The 19,951-nt window shown below is 44.9% G+C and overlaps 1 protein-coding gene across 1 annotated transcript in view; it reads left to right on the top strand.

Annotated features, from left to right (window-relative positions):
- TESC (tescalcin) overlaps positions 1-18,905 on the top strand; it is a 269,377-nt gene extending 250,472 nt beyond the window's left edge. The window contains exons 7-8 of the mRNA XM_086943266.1: positions 5,522-5,569; positions 18,613-18,905. Of these exons, the coding sequence (XP_086799392.1) occupies positions 5,522-5,569; positions 18,613-18,690 (126 nt within the window). The 3' untranslated portion in view covers positions 18,691-18,905. The remainder of the gene's footprint in view (positions 1-5,521; positions 5,570-18,612) is intronic.
- The last annotated feature ends 1,046 nt before the right edge of the window (positions 18,906-19,951 follow it).

The following is a 19,951-nucleotide window of genomic DNA, read 5'->3' as shown; positions in this document are numbered from 1 at the left end:
TGAATGAAGCTCTCCTAGCTTAACTTCCGACAGTACAAAACACGCCCGCTCGCCTGATTTGTAACCTGAGAAATGTAATGATCTCCCAACTGTACTATGTAAAGACCGACCCGTGAAGATCTCACTGCGTCTTGTATTTAAGCACGAAGTACATCACAGTTGACAAGCAGGGCTTATGAAATTGACATCAAACACCACCAAAGATGCCTATTTCAGTCCCCTACAAAAGCCAGCTGTTCTCAGAACAAACAGAGCATGCAGAGGGCGAAACACGGAACCCTGGTGAGTCAAAACTGCAACAGCAGAAGAGAAAAGGCCAGGTAGCACAGAAGCAATTTCCAATACATGTAACATCACGTTATAACACTGCCCTTCTGGAGACTGAATCATTCTGTAGCCATGCAGACGTGATATTGATGGCTACCATAGGTATTTAACTATGTACTTAATTACATGGTAGCTTCAGTTATTCAACAAAGTCTCACTCTAAAGCTTGACCTTCCAAGGTGGCTCAACCTGACAGGACTGGTCAGAAAGGCTTCTTGTTTTCTTGGCTTTACCATCAGAACAGCCTGTGAAGGTCATACCTCGAGTGGATCAGAAGTGAAAAGTCAGGCTTCAAAGGTTACATCTCCACATGTCCAATGCAGAGCAATAGATCCAAATTGTTTCACTGGACTTCAGAATTACACAATTCTAAAGCTGGAGGAGAGAAACACAGCACCATAACATAACACAGACTAGTTGATAGTCAGTAAATTGGCACCAATATCTATGTGCATCAGACACTGAGAACATTTGGATCACAGGAAAGAAATCTCCTCTGGGGACATTTCTGTCTCTGGTCAATGGGACGTCACATACTTTGCTGTCGAAGAGGATGTTTGTGAAACTCTATTCCATATAATTTAATCATTATGAGCCACGGTTTGAGTCTGCTATAGCTGAACTAAAAGCATCTATTTTAAGTATTCCATTTCTCTAGGCAACCTTAGTTAAAGAACAGAGCAGAGGGACATTATTTGCTGCATTTTATACTACATAATTGCTTTTAAATTCGATTACGTTGGGAGCCTCAGGCTTTCCTCTTTTGAGCATGATGCGTTCCAAGTACCTTTCATACTTCCACTCCACTCCTGGCATTTATCTGCCCAACGTCATCCACCTCCTTCACAGGGAGTCTAAATGAATCCCCCACATTTTGAACAATTCTGAGCGCCCTCGTCTTCGTCATGGGCTGACAAAAGATAGCCACTCCTTGGCCAAAGCCTTCATATCTTATTTGAGTACTTCGTAGGGGATACAGGCTAATCAAGCATCTATAACCCAGTGGGTATTTTTACTCCTACCCATGAGTGCTAATTAGAGCAGTCTTCTACCTCTTATTGGCATCCATGTGCCTGTGACCTCCATGGAATTTTGACAACTTGTGAAACAGGAGACACCTGTAGACCTAAGAAAACAGGGATATAACTTATATCTGCAAAAACAGAATCTCATTAATCGTGCATTACAATGTATTGTTATATGCAAAAAATCAGTAGACAAAGGTATGCCCAAAGAAAATCAGAAATGAGTCCTTGTATTCTTTCAAGAATATGAGCATGAAATTAGCTTAAAAGTAAGAGTGCAAGGTGAACACACTGCTGGGAAAACTTGTATGGAGACACAAAATGTGGCAATGTGTGTGCATAAATCAGGGATAACAGTTCGCTACTCACAGAGTGTTGTAAGAAATAGGGTCCACCCTCAGCATTCCAGGGTAATTGTATTGTATTGTAAGTGCATTTATATAGTGCTTATCCCTAACGACGTGTCAAAGCGCTTTTTCAGGGAGTAGCATGCTACGCCGAAACCCATAAAGGATTAATGACAGCGAATAAGGACGTAACATCCCAATGGGAAGGGTTCACATTTGTAAAATATAATGTCCCTTTCATTAGTTACTGTGTCTCAGCTTGTCTTCGTGTAGGTTCCTTTAGGGTTCCCTTGAATGTATGAATGAATGATTAACTGTAAAGCACACAGCTACTCCATAGTGTGTTCCGGCTCTTAGGAGAAGCTGGTGCACAGAACCCGCACCTATCCTCCTCCAGGGATAGATACTCATCTGATGTTCTTTTGAAAGCAGAGACTCTCACAAGTTGCACAGAGAGGCACTGGGATTCTCAGAAAGAGCACAGAGAGACAACTGCGAACTCTGGAAACTCCTACACGATGAGCCCATGCTCTTTTCAGCGCTTTTCTCTCAAACATACTTCACCTATTTCCTTTGTCTTCATCTTAACTCTATTCCACACTGTTCTTTACCTCAGCTGTCTTCCCTCCTTCCGCACTTATCCACTTCTCTCCCTTTCTATTCCCCCTCATTATTGGTTTCACCTTTCATCCCATCGCACCTTGTCCACTTCCGCTGTCGTCGCACTTTGGCCCAGCTCTGGCCATTCCGCGGTCGTGGTGTTTGCCTAGCTGTGCAGTTACCGCATAGTGCGGGGATGCAGCACATACACAAATAGAGCAGCGGTGGAGGCTCGGTGCATGGGCGGTGGGAACGTTCAACATTCTATCTGCATTTACACGCTTGGTAAGGGTTTTAGTGAGTTAAACAGTCCAACTGTGTGACTGTTGTTAGACTAGTCATAAGTAGCTATGCTGCTTTCTGCCATAGTGGTTGTTTCATAGTAGGACCCTAGCAGTTTGCACACAATTATGGGAAATATGATCCAGTGCAGCCTTGCTTCAGTTAGAAATGTCTTGTTCCTGCATATCCAAGTAGCCACACTTACTGCAATTTATAATAGTGTCAATTGATTTTAGGCCTTCCCAGTGTACACAATACCATATTCAGAGCCTCCACACCAAATGGTAGACCTTGCATCCGCATCCCTGTTAAGCAACATTTTAGGTGCATAACCGAGGCTGGGAATGGTTTAAGCATGCTACACTTGGTTAGATTAAAGGGAGAATTTCATGATGTTGACTTATACATAATCCTTCACTGATCAATAAGGGAATTTGGTTGTAAGTGAAAGTACAATAATGAGTAGCAGTAGCAAACACATGGCCGCCATTTTGAGCATGAATGAGTTGCCATTCTAAGAAACAACATTCAAAGGTATGTCACTAACATAGCACATATTTACACTACACAACTTCACACCACACATTTCCATGCCACACAATTCCACAACAAACAATTCTAATCCAACACATCTCTCTCTTGCACTTCCATCAACCCTATCAACTCTCCGCCACACACTCAGTGCCCCTCTCATCTCTCCCTCACACTGCCTCTACCACCTCTCATCTCACAATCCCACTGCCTCCTCTCATCCCTCCCTCACACTCCCTATCTCCTCTCTATACTGCCTACTCACACATTTTCCCATACCTTCTAAAGGGTTCCGTCCCTCAATACCACACTCTCCTCCTTTTATTAGGCTGTCTTCTGCGTGCACAGGTGCACAGGCTCTTTATGCATCTGTGGCCTGCTCTCCCCCTCTTCCTCTCTTTCTCACATACACTTTCCGCTCCTCTGTCTCAAGTTCATTCACCACTTCCTGCACAGACCCCCTATCTCTCTCCATCTTCCTTTCTATCTGTTCTGTACCGCTCTCATCTCTTATCTATTCACCATGCCGCATATTTCCACTACACAAATACACTCCACACCACACAATACCACCACACACAATTCCACAACTAATAATTCAAATGCAACCTACATAATTCCACTCCACACCAAATGCATCCACTACACTTCAAACAAAAACACAAGGGTAAAAAACATTGGGCCCGATGTAGGTAATTACATTTTACCACTTCTTAAATACCGAATGATACCGATCGGTATTTAAGGAGTGGTAAAATAGAGGGGGGGGGGGTGTAGGTAAAACAGAATCGGTAAATACCGAATCGTTAAGATTCGGTATTTACCGATTCTGTAAATACCGATTCGGTAAATGCCCATTGATTCCTATGGGCATTGAAGCCCATAGGAATCAATGGACATTACCGAATCGGTATTTACCGATTCGGTAAATACCGATTTCAGCAAGGGTGCAGGGGGTGTCACTTTGACACCCTCTAGCACCCCAATTCCGGACTTTTGTGCCATGTGGCACACAAACATGCCCTAAGGGCATGTCTGTGTGTCACATTGCACAGGTGTGCATGCACAGATGTGCATGCACACCTGAATTCGGTATTTTACCACCCAATAGGATTGGGTGGTAAAATACCGATTCTAAAGGGCCTGTGGCACTCTTAGGAGTGCCACCTACATGTGGATTTACCGAATCGGTAAATATACCGATTCGGTATTTTACCGATTCTGTAAAATATAGGCCCCCTACATCTGAAAACCCATTTACCGGTCGGTAACGGCCAAATTCGGCCGTTACCGGCCGGTAAATGGCCTCCTACATCGGGTCCATTCAGCCTTATTCATCAATCTCCCGTTTTGCGAGCCCCTAATAGCGATTCATAAGGAATCGCTATTAAGGACTTGCAAAACGGGATTCATGTAGCAATTGCTAAATAAATAGCGATTCCTACACAATCCTTATTTGCGAGTAGCAAATTGCTAATCGCAAATAAGGAATAACTCCCCATTCATTCCTATGGGCCAAAAGGCCCATAGGAATGAATGGGGAGTATTCCTTATTTGCGATTAGCAATTTGCTACTCGCAAATAAGATAGCGATTTAAAGGGTGCCAGGGGTGTCCAAAGGACACCCTGTAGCACCCCTTAAATGCAAATTGAAACAGGTGTTGCGCACACACATGTCCAAAGGACATGTGTGTGTGCAACATGCAACTTAGAAAAATGCTTTTAAAAGCATTTTCTAAGTTTTTGCTATTTACCGAGAGGTCTGACCTCTCGGTAAATAGCGGCCCGAAATTGCGAATTAGCATTTTAAAAATGGTTGATGAATTGCATTTAAGGAATCTCAAATAGAGATTCCTTAAATGTAATTCCTCGCAATTTAGCGAATTAGCAATTACCGATTTTTGCATTTGGGATGATGAATCCCAAATGCAAAAATAGTGCTTGCAAAGGGCCAGATTCTCAGAATCTGAACCTTTGCGAGCCGATTTCGGCTTGATGAATCAGGCTGATTGTCATTTACAACGCCAAAAGCTGTAACTCTCCCAAATGCGAGACCTACTGCATTGCAAATGCTTGTTACTTTCTGAGTTTTGCTTTTATCGCTTTTCCACATCATCCTAAATATAAATGAATACATATTCCGTATCCATCAGGGTTTGCTATTTCTGTAATAGTTTAATTTCACTAATGGAAGTGCTCAGCTTCAGTCTAGCCTGCCAGTGATTTATATGCTGCTAGTGGAGCAGGGCAGCCAAGAGCTTTACTGCTGCAGTACATGCTTGGCACAGCCGGTGTTTTTGTCTTCAGAGTTCCACGGATGCCAGTGACGCTTAAACATCCAGTGCCAGGCTGTTTTCAGTGGTAATCTGTGCGCTAATGTTAGCCCATTTGTCTTTGTCTTTTTTACAGACACCGGATCAAGTGTACGAGGGGATAACTTTCGAAGACTTTCTCAAGGTCAGAAATGCATTTAACATATTGGCTTGAAATCAAGAATTCTAATAGATTTGTATGGATCTCGCTGCTGGAATGCTTCAGTAGTGCCTTGAAGGTCATGACTGTGGTGCGTCTGCAGCTATGTGTGATGTCATTGTAGTAGGAGATGCTGCAGGGGGGGGGAGAGGGGGTGGAATAATTTGCTGAGAAGAACAAACAGGTGATGGGTGGAATGCTCAAGTCAATCTTATCTACTCTAATTAATCTGGGATGCATTCCAGCCCATCTTTTTTTTATTTTTATTTTTTTTACTCGTTTTGCCTCTCCAGACAGGGAGCAACCATATTGACAATCAGCCGGGGTCCTGGTCCAATGGGAATAATCCAGCCAGAAATGCCAAGACAGGTCCCCTCTGAATGCCAACAAAGCAAAACCATGAACACTATATGCCATGCTGAGCTTCCTCAGTCAGGTGCATTATATTAGTCCTATGGCACATGAGCTACTGGTCCCACGGTTGGGCATCCAGGGCGTCACTAGGAGAAAAAAAAACGGTGGGTGCAATGCTTTAAGTAATTTCAGCCGCTGGGACACATTTCAGTTTATAACTCTTTTTTTTGCTCACTACGTATCACTGAGGATGCCAAACAAATGCTGGTGTTACCATCAAGTTACAAAATAATGGAGTTCACCCAACGCGTCATGGGGACCTGGGTAAAATGCGGTACAACAAAGAAAGGCCAAGTGGAAACACAATGATTATATAAATATCAAACATCAACTGATAAATTAATTGCAAATACTACTTATGCATATTCAGAATATTTAATCATATTGAACATATAGTACAGCATGTTCAAAGCATAGTATATTGGTCAAAACGATTTAGTGAATAGGTGGGGTGAAAAAAAGTGCATCAAGGCGCAGAAGTGAGGGAGATTGAAGGAAGGAGGGCAGTGGACAATGTGTACATCCAAAACACTTAAAAAGGCCTGTCCAGCATTAAACAAGGCTGAACTGTTTACAAATCCGGAATATCACAGGGCGAAAAGGTGAATCAATCACTGTTGTCCATATTCAGTACAAACAACATAAGGCTGTCGACGTTTCGACCCAAGGTTAGTGCAGGCAACTCTGCTCCTTACAAATGAGTCTTCATCAGGACCAAGGGGGGCACCTACAGATAATTGGGAAGACACTTTTAGTACATTGGGTGATGGATAAGGACATAGTAGAGACAGATTGAATCCATAAAGTAAAATAATTTCCATCTGTCCACCTAGAGCTGTGGCGGAGAGGACTGACCCGTAGGCTCAAATGGCAAAGAGGGACAGATTCTTGACAATTGAATGCAGCAGAGGATTAATGTGCAGAGCGTCAGCATTTGTGGGGAATGGGGCAGAGGAAAATAGCATGAGGAACAATACAATTGGAAGTGTCCCCATTGATGGTGAAAGACAGTTACTAGGGGTATAATTTGTTCCATGGAATATGGTAGAGAAGGTGTAAGTCAATCACGGTCTCCCTTCATCTGGTCAATTAACTACAAAGACCAAAGGTAGGGGTTAAAAGAGAAAGGAGAGTCTAAATCCTAAAAAAACACCGCTCAGTGCCAGCTGATGCCGTACTTTTTAATTTATTTTGTTTATTTCATGCAATTTTCTATTGCGCGAACTTTACCTGAAGGTGTCAGAGAGCTTTACAAAAGAACCAGTTGCGATACATAAGGACTTAGGATTACATGAGTTACATAAAAGATACAAAAAGGACAAAAAATTGCAAATGTACCAGTTGTTAAGTCACACAGGGAAGAGATACAAATAGAAAAAATTGCAAATGTACAAGTTGCAAAGTTACTCAAGGAAGAGATACACATAGATAAACTCTAAGAATCACATAGTAATGGTAGTTAGTATAAAGGTCTATCTACTACATATTCTAGTAGTTAGAGTTATCTCCATCTACATATATATACAAATAGTAGATTTTCTTAGGATTCCATTTTACCAGCGATTCGGCTTGGACAATTATATATCACATATTTACAGATTGAAAAGAAAAATAAAAAAATAAAAAAATAAAAAGGGGTAGAGAGAGGTACGTGGGGGAGAAGAGTTGGAGGCTGAGATTGGTGAGAGGGGGACCTAAGGGGGAGAAAGAGACAAGGCAGTCCAGCGCAAGTGAAATGTCTGATCGTCAGCAGGATGGAATCCAAGGGACCAAAGGAAAGGACAAGAATCAACAAGATGGAGGACCCGGGTCCTGGACATCGATGGAAACCATCTCAACATGGCAAGATGCACCCAGGGCAAGAGCAACAACAGGAGAGGGTCTCAAAATGGCGGGGTGCACACGAGTTCCAGTCCAAAAGTCACGAGGGCCAAGTCCGAAGAAAATCAGGGAGCCGACCCAACGGAGGAAGAACAAGAGGGGAAAATGAGCCAGACAGTCAAAAGGAGGACCATCTTCAGTAATTGCACCTCATTTCACCACTGCTGCACACACATGATCCCTGGTGTAAATGCTCCCACGCTCCTGTACTGGGCACCACAGTCCACCTGTGTCATTAGCTGGAGGGGTGTTAAAACAAATCCCCAGGTCTCCACCCAGCTTTCATGCTCGACAAAAAGCTGATGTCTAACTTGGCTCTCCCAGGGGGGGCGTTAGCGGCTTCGTCATATGTAGGGGGTGAGCGCTGTAATTAAAATCCTCTCCCGGTCGTGTAACCTGTACCGCCCGTCCTCTGTGGCCAGGGACCCCCATCCACACACTGCGGTCGGGCCACACAGGGGGATGGAGGCTGCAGATCCGGCGATCACGGGCTGCACCAGCTGCGGGCGCCCGTCAAGGAAGATGAAAGGGCAGCAGGGGGCCCGCTCCTGATGTCACGGCCCCCGCATTGTTACCTCATAATGTGGGTCCATTTCACCGCGACCCCCCCACTTCTACCTCCGTTTCACCTCAGGCGCCATCTTGAGGTGTTATCGCCAGGGGTGGATATTGCCAATATCACAGCAAAGCAGCCGCTGGAAGTATCGGCGGCCCCTGCGGCAGACGCTCCAGATCGACCGATTTTGGCATTTGGCCCTTACAGATAATTTAGTGGGGCTTGGGGGGCCGCTTTAGGATGTTGTGCGCAGGGTTTCCACAGAGCTGAAGCTCCGAGCAGCAATGTTAGTATCTGGGAGGTACTCCTGAGTACTATACAGACCTAGCCAGCAGAGTAAACAAAGCACTGAGGCTTCGCTGTTAAATAGCTTAAAACACAGCCGGAAAACATGCTCTGTGTCATGCAAGAGCTACAGCTGCACAGCTATAGTTCTCGCATGACGCAGAGCATGTTCAGGTACGTTCTCCAAGTACAGTATCAGCCGGCGCTGAGCGGTGTTTTTAGGATTTAGATTCTCCTTGCTCGTCAAAGGGGACCTTTCCAATTTTATTGTTCCTTATGCTATTTTCCTCTGCGCCATTTTCCACAAATGCTGATACTCTGCACATTAATCCTTTGCAGCCTTCAATTGTCAAGAATCCGTCCCTCTCTGCCATTGGAGCCTACGGGCCTGTCCTCTCCACCACAGCTCTAGGTGGACGGAGGGTAATTATTTTACTTTATGAAGTCAACCTGTCTCTACTCTGTCCTTATCCATCACCCAATGTACTAAAAATCCATTCCCAATTATCTGTAGGTGTCCCCCTTGGTCCTGATGAAGACCAGTTTGTAAGGAGCAGAGCTGCCTACACTAACCTTGGGTCGAGATATCTACAGCTCTATGTTTTTTGTACTGAATATGGACAACAGTGATTGAGTCACCTCGTCCCCCTGTGACATTCCGTCTTTGTTAATAGTTTAGCCTTGGTTAAGGCTGGACAGGCCGTTTTAGCAATAAAGAGAAAGAGAGAAATACAGAAAAGAGTTACATTAGGAGAAAGATAGAAAATACAGTGACAAACAATAAAGCAAGGATGAAAAAGTACCTGCAAGAGTGAGCTAAAGGGACAGGAAGTGAAGCGTGCTAGAAGAGTGAGGGAGAGAGAAAGACTAATCAGCCTTGGTATTATGGAAGGTAAATATTGGTTATGGGTTAGGGCTGTTATCATCCTGTTACATACCTGCAAACTTGGTGATTAATCGCATCATGTGCGGAGGGGGTCGGGTCCTTGGAGGGAGCGGGCCTCATGCTGAGAAGTACCCAGATACTTTTGAAGCCCCCCACCCTGCCCCTAGCCCCCTCCCACCCCCACTCCAAAAAAATGAGTTTGCTGATGCTGGTGCGGATGTCCTGGGGTATTTTCTCACCCCGGGAGTTCAGAGCATTGGAAAACGAGCTGGAAAACCCTATTTACAGTGGTTTTCAGCTCGTTTTCCCAGCCACCCTGTGATATTGGCTCCTCACCGAGATACCATGGGACAGGCCCGGTTCCAGGAATTTTTATCTGGGTGGACGAAGGGTGGGTTTGGGTGGGCCAATGGGGGCTCAATTTATAACAATTCTGAAGGTAGACTACAAGCCCTAGAGCATAGGTGCTCACAAACATTTGCCATGGGGCCACAAAGTACAGTCTGTGGTGTGACTGAGGGCCGCATGGGTGCCAGCAGGGTGACAGTGGGGGGTCTGGGTGGGTCAGGGACTGTGCAAGGAGGTCTTATATTTTTTTAATAAACTGGCAAGCATTTATTTTCAGGTTCATAAATGCTTGCCTGTTTACTAATTTTTTGTAATATTCATGTTCAGCACCTAACCAGCAGCTTGTGCTGCAGTTCACCAGGGGGGGCACACGTAAAGGTCAAGAGGACTTCAAGTAGCCCCCGGCTGTACTTTGAGTATCACGGCCCTAGAGTTACACATGGAAATCGATTCACCAAAATCTAAGCGGCAGCGGAAATTAAAAAACACATCCTTGAACTTAATGACATCACAAGAAGTAACATCATATGACCTTTGGCCCTCAATCTTCCAACGAAGTGATGTCACATGACCTTAACCCTTATAACATCACAATAATTGACATAGCTGAAGTTATAATAAAAGCCATAACGAAACAAGACTAATACAATAACAGAACGTTGAAAAATGTCTGTTTTAGATACTGCTTGTATTAGGGTGCTGACGTCATATGGAAGGAGATCATTAAACATTTTTCTTAGTTTTACATGAAAAAGTATGTGTTCATCTGAAGAGTATAGTTCCACATTTATTCTTAGATAATAGTCAGACATTTATGATTCCTTTGTGGCTGCTTATGCAATGAAGCATGCACTGCCTCTATGGGAATATTATAATTAGGGCTCCCTGTTTTCCGTTTTTACTGATTTTTACAGATAAATACAGACAGAAAGCATTTATTTTCTTGTCTGTATTTATTTTTAAGTGTGGATAAAAACGTAGATTGGGTTGCTTTTTGATTAATTCTTAATACTGTCTGCCATGACTGCCAGGCGAATAGCTGTGTGAATTGATAGATAAGGGGATGAATTTTTCCACAAAACCCAAAATAAATATGTATAAATACAGATAAAATTAACAAAAAATAAATATGGCTAAATACAGACGGAAATGTCCAAAAAATAAATACCATAAAACCAGGAGCCCTAATTATCATTTTTGCCACATCCTACATTATATTACTCTGTGCATCATACACAGACTAAAATACATAAACACCTGCAGAATCCACATACAGAAACAGCTGGGTCTGATGGACTAATGCGTCCACTGTAGGGACCTGTGTTCGATCTCATGGCAACAGATTCAAATCCTGGTGGGTCCACTCAGCCTTTCATCCTTCTGAAGTCAATAAAATGGAGTTGGATAACAATAAACATCTGTTATTCGGAGTCAAGATACACTTGGGTGAATGTGAATGTTACAAATACACGTTATGTTAGATAATTGAGGTACAAAAGGACACTCACAGCTCTGGGCTCCGGAGCCACTGCACCTGCTGCATCATTGGCAGGTAACACCCTGTCCCTACTCCCCTATATACCCCACCTAACTGCAGCTTGCCTCCGACATGAGGTAGGGTTGCCACATTGCCGTTGTCTTCTGATATGAATATTATAATGTTTCAGCCAGTGTAAAAATAAAGAAAATCACCCAAAGTCAAAATAATGCACTTTAAAATGTGATGTAGATGTTCTCTGATTACACCTGACTAGTGTCGCCACCTGGCTGTCTTTTTTTACTGGCACCATCAGTATTTTCATGTCCCAGCTGGTACAAAATTAGCAAAACCACCTAAAGCAAGAATGTTTTGCCCTTATCTGTACCTTTAATTCAACCAGCAAATATAAATGGAACACACTGTTCGAGGCATATGAGCTGCAGATAGTACACTGTGCATTAGATCGCCACCTGGTGTTGGGCTCGGATGATTGCAGGTTGTTGTCTTCCTGGAAGAAGTCTTTGCTAGTCCCGATAGGTGACTCCTCCCTTGGACAATACTGCGCATGGGCATCAACTCCTTCCTCAGATAGTTTTTTTTCCGCCAATGGGTTCGGATGAAAGTTTCTCCGCTCTGGCCAGAAACAGTTTTTCTGCAACTTCGACGCGCAGAACTTCATAAAACAATTACTACTTGCCTTCGACATCGACGGCGGCACCTTTCAACACCAAAGTTTCCATTCCGGTCATCCAAGTGGGCCTCTGGGCCTATCAACGCCGTGCGGCCTATACCATATGGAAAGGACTCCGTTCCGAAAATGCCCGAAATGTCAAGCAAAGTTTCCACATAGCGACCACCACGAGGTCTGTAACCTCTGTCTGTCGACGGACCACAACGAGTTGACCTGCACAGCCTGTGCTTCCTTCCGCTCAAAGAAAACCATCCGAGACCGGAGGGCCCGTCGACACGAGATGAGGAGATCAGCCCCAGCACCGGAAGACATCTTCGGCGATGAGGCTCCACTCGTTCCCGAAGAAGACTCACTGGATCTCCAGATCGTCTCGGAGGCAGATGACTCCGACGACTCCATTCCATTGGGTCAGCGCGTGAGTACTACTGCCCCTGCACCACATACACCCAAGCAGAAGGGAAAGGTCAGCACTCCGCCCGCTGGCCCCAGTCGAGACTGATCATCTACTTCAAAAGTCCCGCCTTCCGGTTCGACTCTGAAGAAATCTTCCATGCCTTCCGGTGCCTCGTCACCGACCAAGAGTCTTCCCTCGGCTCCAAAACAAGATCCTCCGTCTTCCGGTGCCTCGTCACCGAACAAGACTCCGTCAACACCAAAGCCAAAACACCCTTCGGCTCCGACACCGCAAGAAGTGCTGACACCGAAACCGAAACATGTTTCGGCCCCAAAACCGAAACCAAAAGACGCACCGGCTCCGAAGCCGCACACGGTGCCGAAAACCACAAAGCCTGATTCTGGGGCCTCAGAGCCCCCGAACATGCCTTCCAAGCCAAAATCGACGCCTTCGGTGCCGAAACCTAAGCCCCAGGACCCTCTAATACCTCCGAAGGCTAAAGACACTCGACAACCTACGCCGGCACCGAAAAAATCAGCGCTGAAGAAGGTTGCGCCTCAAGAGGACATTTTTCGACCAAATCCTCAACAGAAAAAGATCTTCATCGACCCGAAAATCGGTCATATTGGTGCCACACCACTCAAGAAGAGACCTGCAGCTACACCACCTACACCTGTGGTTCCTGCCAAGAAGAAGGACTGTGCAACCTCTCCTCTGAACTTTTCCTTTCCTGTCTCTCCTCCTTCTCCCGCTCCTCCCTATGTTTCACCTCAAAACTCTCCTATACAATCTCCATTACCATCACATTCACCACAGAATGATAATGAATACGATTTAGGTGGAGGGGACGGGGAAGGAGACACTACATACCCTGTAGGTGAGGGCACATGGACTTTTCCATACACAAAACCTGTGCCTAGGTGGGAGTTTCCATACCCTGCAGATGACCCTGATGTCCCTGACGCACCCTCATACCCATCTAAACCTTCTCCTCCTGACGATAATATTGGGTTTGGCCAGCTGATCAACAGAGCTGCTAAATACCATGGTGTCCCAGGCATTCTGAGGCCATTGAGGAAGATTTTCTCTTAGATACTTTTGAGCAGTCTCAGAGATCCGCTCAAATTCTTCCCATGATCAAAGGGGTGGTTAAGCATGCTACTGAGGTCTTTAAAGATCCTGTGCGTACCAGAATTTTAAACCCCAGAATTAAAAAGAAATATAGACCTGCACCCTCAGACCCAGTCTATATTAAAGGACACCTACCACTAGACTCATTAGTGGTGTCCAACGCACGTAAAAGGGCCAATTCTCAGACTTCTGGTGAAGCACCCCCGCCTGACAAAGAATCCAAGATTATTGATGCGTCAGGCAAGAGAATAGCTGCACAGGCTTCCAATATATGGCGCATAGCTAATACGCAAGCCCTCCTCTCCCGTTATGATAGGGCTCACTACGACCAATTGGAGAAATTGCTTGAACACCTCCCAGATCAGTACAAAGATCAAGCTACTGACCTCATACAGGAAGGCAAGTTAATATCTAACGCTTCCATCAAATGAGCACTAGATGCCGCAGACACAGCATCTAGAGCTATTAATACCAGTGTCGTCATTAGGAGACATGCGTGGCTACGCATTTCGGGGTTCAAACAGGAAGTACAAACCACCATTTTGAAGCAGCCTTTTAACCAAAACCAGTTATTTGGTCCGGAGGTAGACAATACCCTCGAAAAAATGAAAAAAGACACAAGTCTATGGGGGCCTTACAGTCTACCCCAGCTCGAGGCTTCTTTCGTCGCTCCTTTTACAGAGGCGGCTCCAAACAAACTGGAACAGACAATAACACGTCTTTCAAGACACAAACCTCCTCTAACAAGAGTTACTACAGAGGAGGATACAGAGGCAATAATACCAAGGGCAGAGGTAGAGGTAATAACAACACTCAAGCCTCTTCCGCCCCTAAGCAATGACTTCCCTGCGCTCCCTCCGCAGAATTCCTCTCCTGTAGGGGGCAGACTAACATAGTTCCTGCCTGTCTGGAACTCCATTACAACAGACAAGTGGGTAAGACAGATTATTCAACATGGCTACTGCCTAGAACTTACAGCAACCCCTCCACACATCCCTCCCAGACAGCGTCCAATGTCTACTGATCATCTAGCTCTGCTCCGGCAGGAGGTTCTATCCCTTCTGCAAAAGGGTGCAATTCAGATAGTTCCTTTACAGGAACAAGGGACGGGGTTTACTCGTTGTACTTTCTAATTTCCAAAAAAGGCGGGACCTTGAGACCGATTCTAGACCTCAGGCCCCTCAACCATTACATACAATCAGATCGTTTTCATATGATCACTCTGCAACAAGTGCTTCCACTGCTGCAACAGGAAGATTTCCTTGCTACACTAGATCTGAAAGACGCCTACTTTCACATCCCTATACATCCTGCTCACAAGAAATACCTACGGTTTGTACTGGAAGGACAACACTATCAGTTCACGGTCCTTCCATTTGGTGTGACAACGATACAAAGAGTATTCACGAAGTGCCTAGCAGTTGTAGCAGCACATCTGAGAAGACAACAGATCCATGTCTTCCCTTATCTAGACGATTGGCTCATAAAAGCCAAATCGGCCAGCCAGTGCGTTGCACACACACACCAAACGATGCAGATGCTGCACAACCTAGGGTTTACAATAAATTACACCAAGTCGCACCTAGAGCCTTCGCACGTACCCCAGTATCTAGGGGATACAGTAGACATGTCTACAGCTCTAGCTTATCCCAGTCCAGCCAGGATACAGAGCATTCAAAACTTAGTTGCTAACACCAACAATCTCTCCCAGCCAGAGTGTTCATGAAACTCATAGGCATGATGGCATCTTGCATCTTCATAGTTCCACATGCAAGATTGCAAATGCGTCTGCTACAAGAGTGTCTAGCACGGCAGTGGAACCAAGCTCACTGTCAATTAACAGACCTGGTGTTGGTGGAAAGCTGCACACATCGCTCTCTGCAGTGGTAGAACACCAAAAACCTGACAAAGGGGTGGCCGTTCCTACAGCCAGTTCCACAAGTAGTGCTCACAACAGACGCATCCCTCACAGGATGGGGAGCCCATCTCCTACGACATACCACTCGGGGTCAATGGACCGCTCAACAGCGGCTACTCCATATCAACCATCTCGAGCTGCTAGCAATATTCCTAGCACTCAAGTCCTTCCAACTTCATGTGCAAGGCAAGGCTGTCCTCATCCGGACGGACAATATGACAGCCATGTACTACATTCAAAAACAGTGGGGGACACACTCTCTGCAACTGCCCCAGCTTGCACAAGACATTTGGAGATGGGCCATTCCTCAAAACATACATCTGTTAGCAGAACACCTTCCAGGAGTTCACAATCAGATAGCAGATCTTTTGAGTCGACAGTCACAACAGATTCACAAATGGGAATTGCATCCACAATTTCTTCAGCCATTCTTCCAACAGTGGGGTCATCCACACATAGACCTGTTCACCACCCACAAAAACACAAAATGCCCAGCCTTCGCCGCCAGGTTTCCACACCCACTGTCCGAAGGCAATGCAATATGGGTGAACTGGTCAGGCAGATTTGCGTACGCTTTTGCGCCTCTCCCACTAATTCCATTAGTGGTGCTCAAGCTCAGACAACAGTCTCTCAAACTAATCCTTGTAGCTCCCACATGGGCACGCCAACCGTGGTTCCCCACGCTGTTGGAACTATCTCTAGTTCCACACCAAAAGCTGCGGCTCACTCCATCTCTGTTAACACAGAACCATGGCGAAATCAGGCACCCAGACCTGCACCAACTGAATCTAGCGATCTGGCTCCTGAAGTCCTAGAGTTTGGTTACTTAAACCTACCACCAGACTGTATGGCCATTATTAAAGAAGCCAGGAAACCCACTTCCAGAGCGTGTTACGCTGCTAAATGGAAGAGATTCGCAATTTATTGCACGAATAATCAAATTGACCCCTGGATGCTTCCATCCAGAATATCATTTGTTACCTTCTACATCTTCAAAGATCTAATTTGGCATATTCTTCCATACGCCTGCACATTGCAGCAATTGCAGCTTATTTGCAGAACAGACAACATCTGTCTCTCTTCAGAGTTCCCGTGATTAATGCGTTCATGGAAGGCTTAAAAAGGATAATCCCACCCAGGTTGCCTCCTTATCCTGTGTGGAACCTAAATCTTGTCCTTACCAGACTTATGGGACCCCCTTTCGAGCCCCTACATAGGTGCGAGCTGCAATTCCTAACATGGAAAACTGCTTTCCTTGTTGCTATCACCTCTCTCAGAAGAGTAAGTGAAATACAAGCTTTCACTATACAAGAACCATTTTTACAGATACATCCCAACAAAGTGGTTCTTAGGCCTAATCCAAAATTTCTCCCAAAAGTCGTCACTCCTTTTCACCTCAATCAGCCTGTCGAGCTACCTGTGTTTTTCCAAAACCCAGACTCAGTAGCAGAAAGGGCTTTACACACCCTAGATGTTAAAAGACCTCTACTCTACTACACCGACAGGACTAAATCAATTCCAAAAACTAAACAACTGTTTGTTGCTTTCTCTCCTCCGCACAAAGGCAACCCCATCCCCAAAGGCGGGATTGCACGGTGGATTGTAAAGTGTATACAAATATGCTATATAAAAGCTAAACGTACACTAACAGTTCCTCCTAGAGCGCACTCCACTCGCAAAATAGGAGCCTCTATGACTTTCTTAGGAAATATACCACTAGAGGACATATGCAAGGCAGCAACATGGTCTACACCACACACCTTCACTAAACACTATTGTGTTGATGTGCAAGCCAAGCAGCAAGCTGCGGTAGGCCAAGCTGTCCTTAGAACCCTCTTTCAAACTACTGCAACGGATACAGGTGACCACTGCTAGAGGGGATACTGCTGCACAATCGATGCACAGTGTACTATCTGCAGCTCATATGCCTCGAACGCAAAATGCTACTTACCAGTATGCACCTGTTCTTGGCATGTAGAGCTGCAGAGTAGTACACGCCCTCCCGCCTCCCCGGGACTTGTATCCGTTCCAGTTCTCATCTTACTTAGATGCATACGCATTGACATCCTTCTTTTCTTTACTTCTACTGACTCCATCATTTCCCATCATGGCGAAAAACAATCTGAGAATGGAGCCAATGCCCATGCGCAGTATTGTCCAAGAGAGGAGTCACCTATCGGGACTAGCAAAGACTTCTTCCAAGAAGACAACAACCTGCAATCATCCGAGTCCAACACCAGGTGGCTATCTAATTCACAGTGTACTACTCTGCAGCTCTACATGCCAAGAACAGATGCATACTGGTAAGTAGCATTTTCCTTTAAATGGATTCTAGAACTGCAAAGATTTCTGACTATTAAACATAGTACAAAACAGTCAGAAAAGGCATAGTACAAATGTATACATACAATTTTATTCATAGTTCTATTTAGTATCATGTCCATGCCTGTGCACACTCTTAAAACGACAACAAATAGCCGGTATTTTCTTTTGGAAAGGTGACAACGCTACTCCAGATTGATAATTAATGTAAACAAAGTGAAAAAGCATCACAATGTTTGGCGGATACCTTGGCCTTTTCTGCCGACTGGGAGGGCCATAGGTCATGTTTGGGTGGGCCTTGCCCACCCGCTAGAACTGGGCCTAGAACTGGGCCTGCCGTGGGATGGGAGCCGATATCTTGTGTCACACGGTGGCACCGTGTGAGTTGGCAGGTATACTGTTACGTCCCAATTTGCGTAAATAATTGGGTCTGCGCTCCGCGAAACAAACCCGTTTTGTTCTGTGCTCACATCAACTTTTCACTGCAAAATATATTTTACATAGCACAGGTGGCAGAGGTAGCCATTTCCACCACTTTCCTTCGGTGAACACCCGTGCCAAATTATATTAAGTCTGGGCGTGACTGTGTGTGAAACAGCAGCACATCGGTGTACAACAACGCACATTAATAACTGGGTGGCCGAGGTATTGCCTTGGGGAAACTTGGGTTGTTCTTTATGACGTCATCCTCTGACTACTGTGCGTGTCCCACTCCTTTTCAGATCTGGGAAGGAATCGATATCGAGACCACGATGCACGTGCGTTTCCTGAACATGGACACGATCGCCTCGTGCCGCTGACGACATGGACAAGACCGGAAGATGGCAGGGACCAAGAATAGACTCAACACGAGGAAAAGTTGCACTTGTTGTACTCATAGTATTTATCTTACTGTACAGAACTCGGAAGTGAATACAAACTATATTTTCCCCATTGGGAATGATGTGCCTACTTTAGCAGAAATCTATAGAGCAGAAGAGATCTATAATAAATTGCAATATTTATGTACTCAGGACCAACAGATCGTGTGTGACATTATTTCATAACAATTTTGTGGTGTGATCTGGAATGCAGGTCGGAAGGCCTGAAGTAGAGAATTATCCGAGATTATACATGTGTCGCAGACATTGGGGCCAGACTTTCAAATGCTTTGTGATGGGTTTGTGTTACTTTTCCAAAGATAGGGAAAAATCACACAGATGGGGGCCTTGAGCAAATACATAGGCAGGTGAAATAACACGTAATCAACAAGAAAGAAGGGGCCAGGCATATTGCAGGGCACTAACAAACTTAAACCATATTTTTTGAACTAATTATATCAAATTTATCGTAACAATGCTCAAGATAGCAAAAGACATAGGGGCATATTACCAAGGGCCATTATCGCCGCTTTAGCGGGGCTTTTTCCCGCTAAAGCGGCGATAATTTGATCGCCCTATTACCAAGCTGTCGCTAACACCAGTTAGCGACAGCTTGTAGGCGTAGCGGGCATTTTGGGACCCGCTTTGCATGTCAGCGATAATAATCGCTAATGACATGCAAAGTGGGCGTGCCAAAATATCAGCGACTGAAAACAGTGCCTGCAATCGCTATCGCCTATGATCAACACAGGCGTAGTTTTGGAAATATTCGCGCTAAGCGCGAATATCTACAAAAGCTAATGCCTTCCCTGACCAGTTCTTAGCCATGTTATCCAATGAGTGGTGGTTGACATGGCTAAGAGCAATGTCACGGTAATGCCTGAATATCGCTGTATTGACAGCGATATTCACGCATTTCGCCCGTTTTTTATCGCTTCTGAGATAAACCTTGATAATAGCAAGGTATCTCAGCGATAAAAACAGGTGAAGGGCGGCAATAGGAATATTCCCGCTAAGCCAACATAGCGATAATTATCGCTAGTTGTTGGTAATATGCCCCATAATTCATAAACAATTGATAAAATTACAATGTAATCAAGAAAAACCGAGGCGCAACACTCAATCTAAAACCCACTCATACTCACAAACAAATTCATACTCATTCATTCGCACATACATAAAAAACACACGTGTCCTACAG

The sequence above is a fragment of the Lissotriton vulgaris genome, chromosome 11 (assembly GCF_964263255.1).
Source record: "Lissotriton vulgaris chromosome 11, aLisVul1.2, whole genome shotgun sequence".
In the NCBI taxonomy this organism is placed as follows: Eukaryota; Metazoa; Chordata; class Amphibia; order Caudata; family Salamandridae; genus Lissotriton; species Lissotriton vulgaris.
Note: the sequence above shows the minus strand (reverse complement) of the source record. Positions and strands in the feature narration are given on the sequence as shown.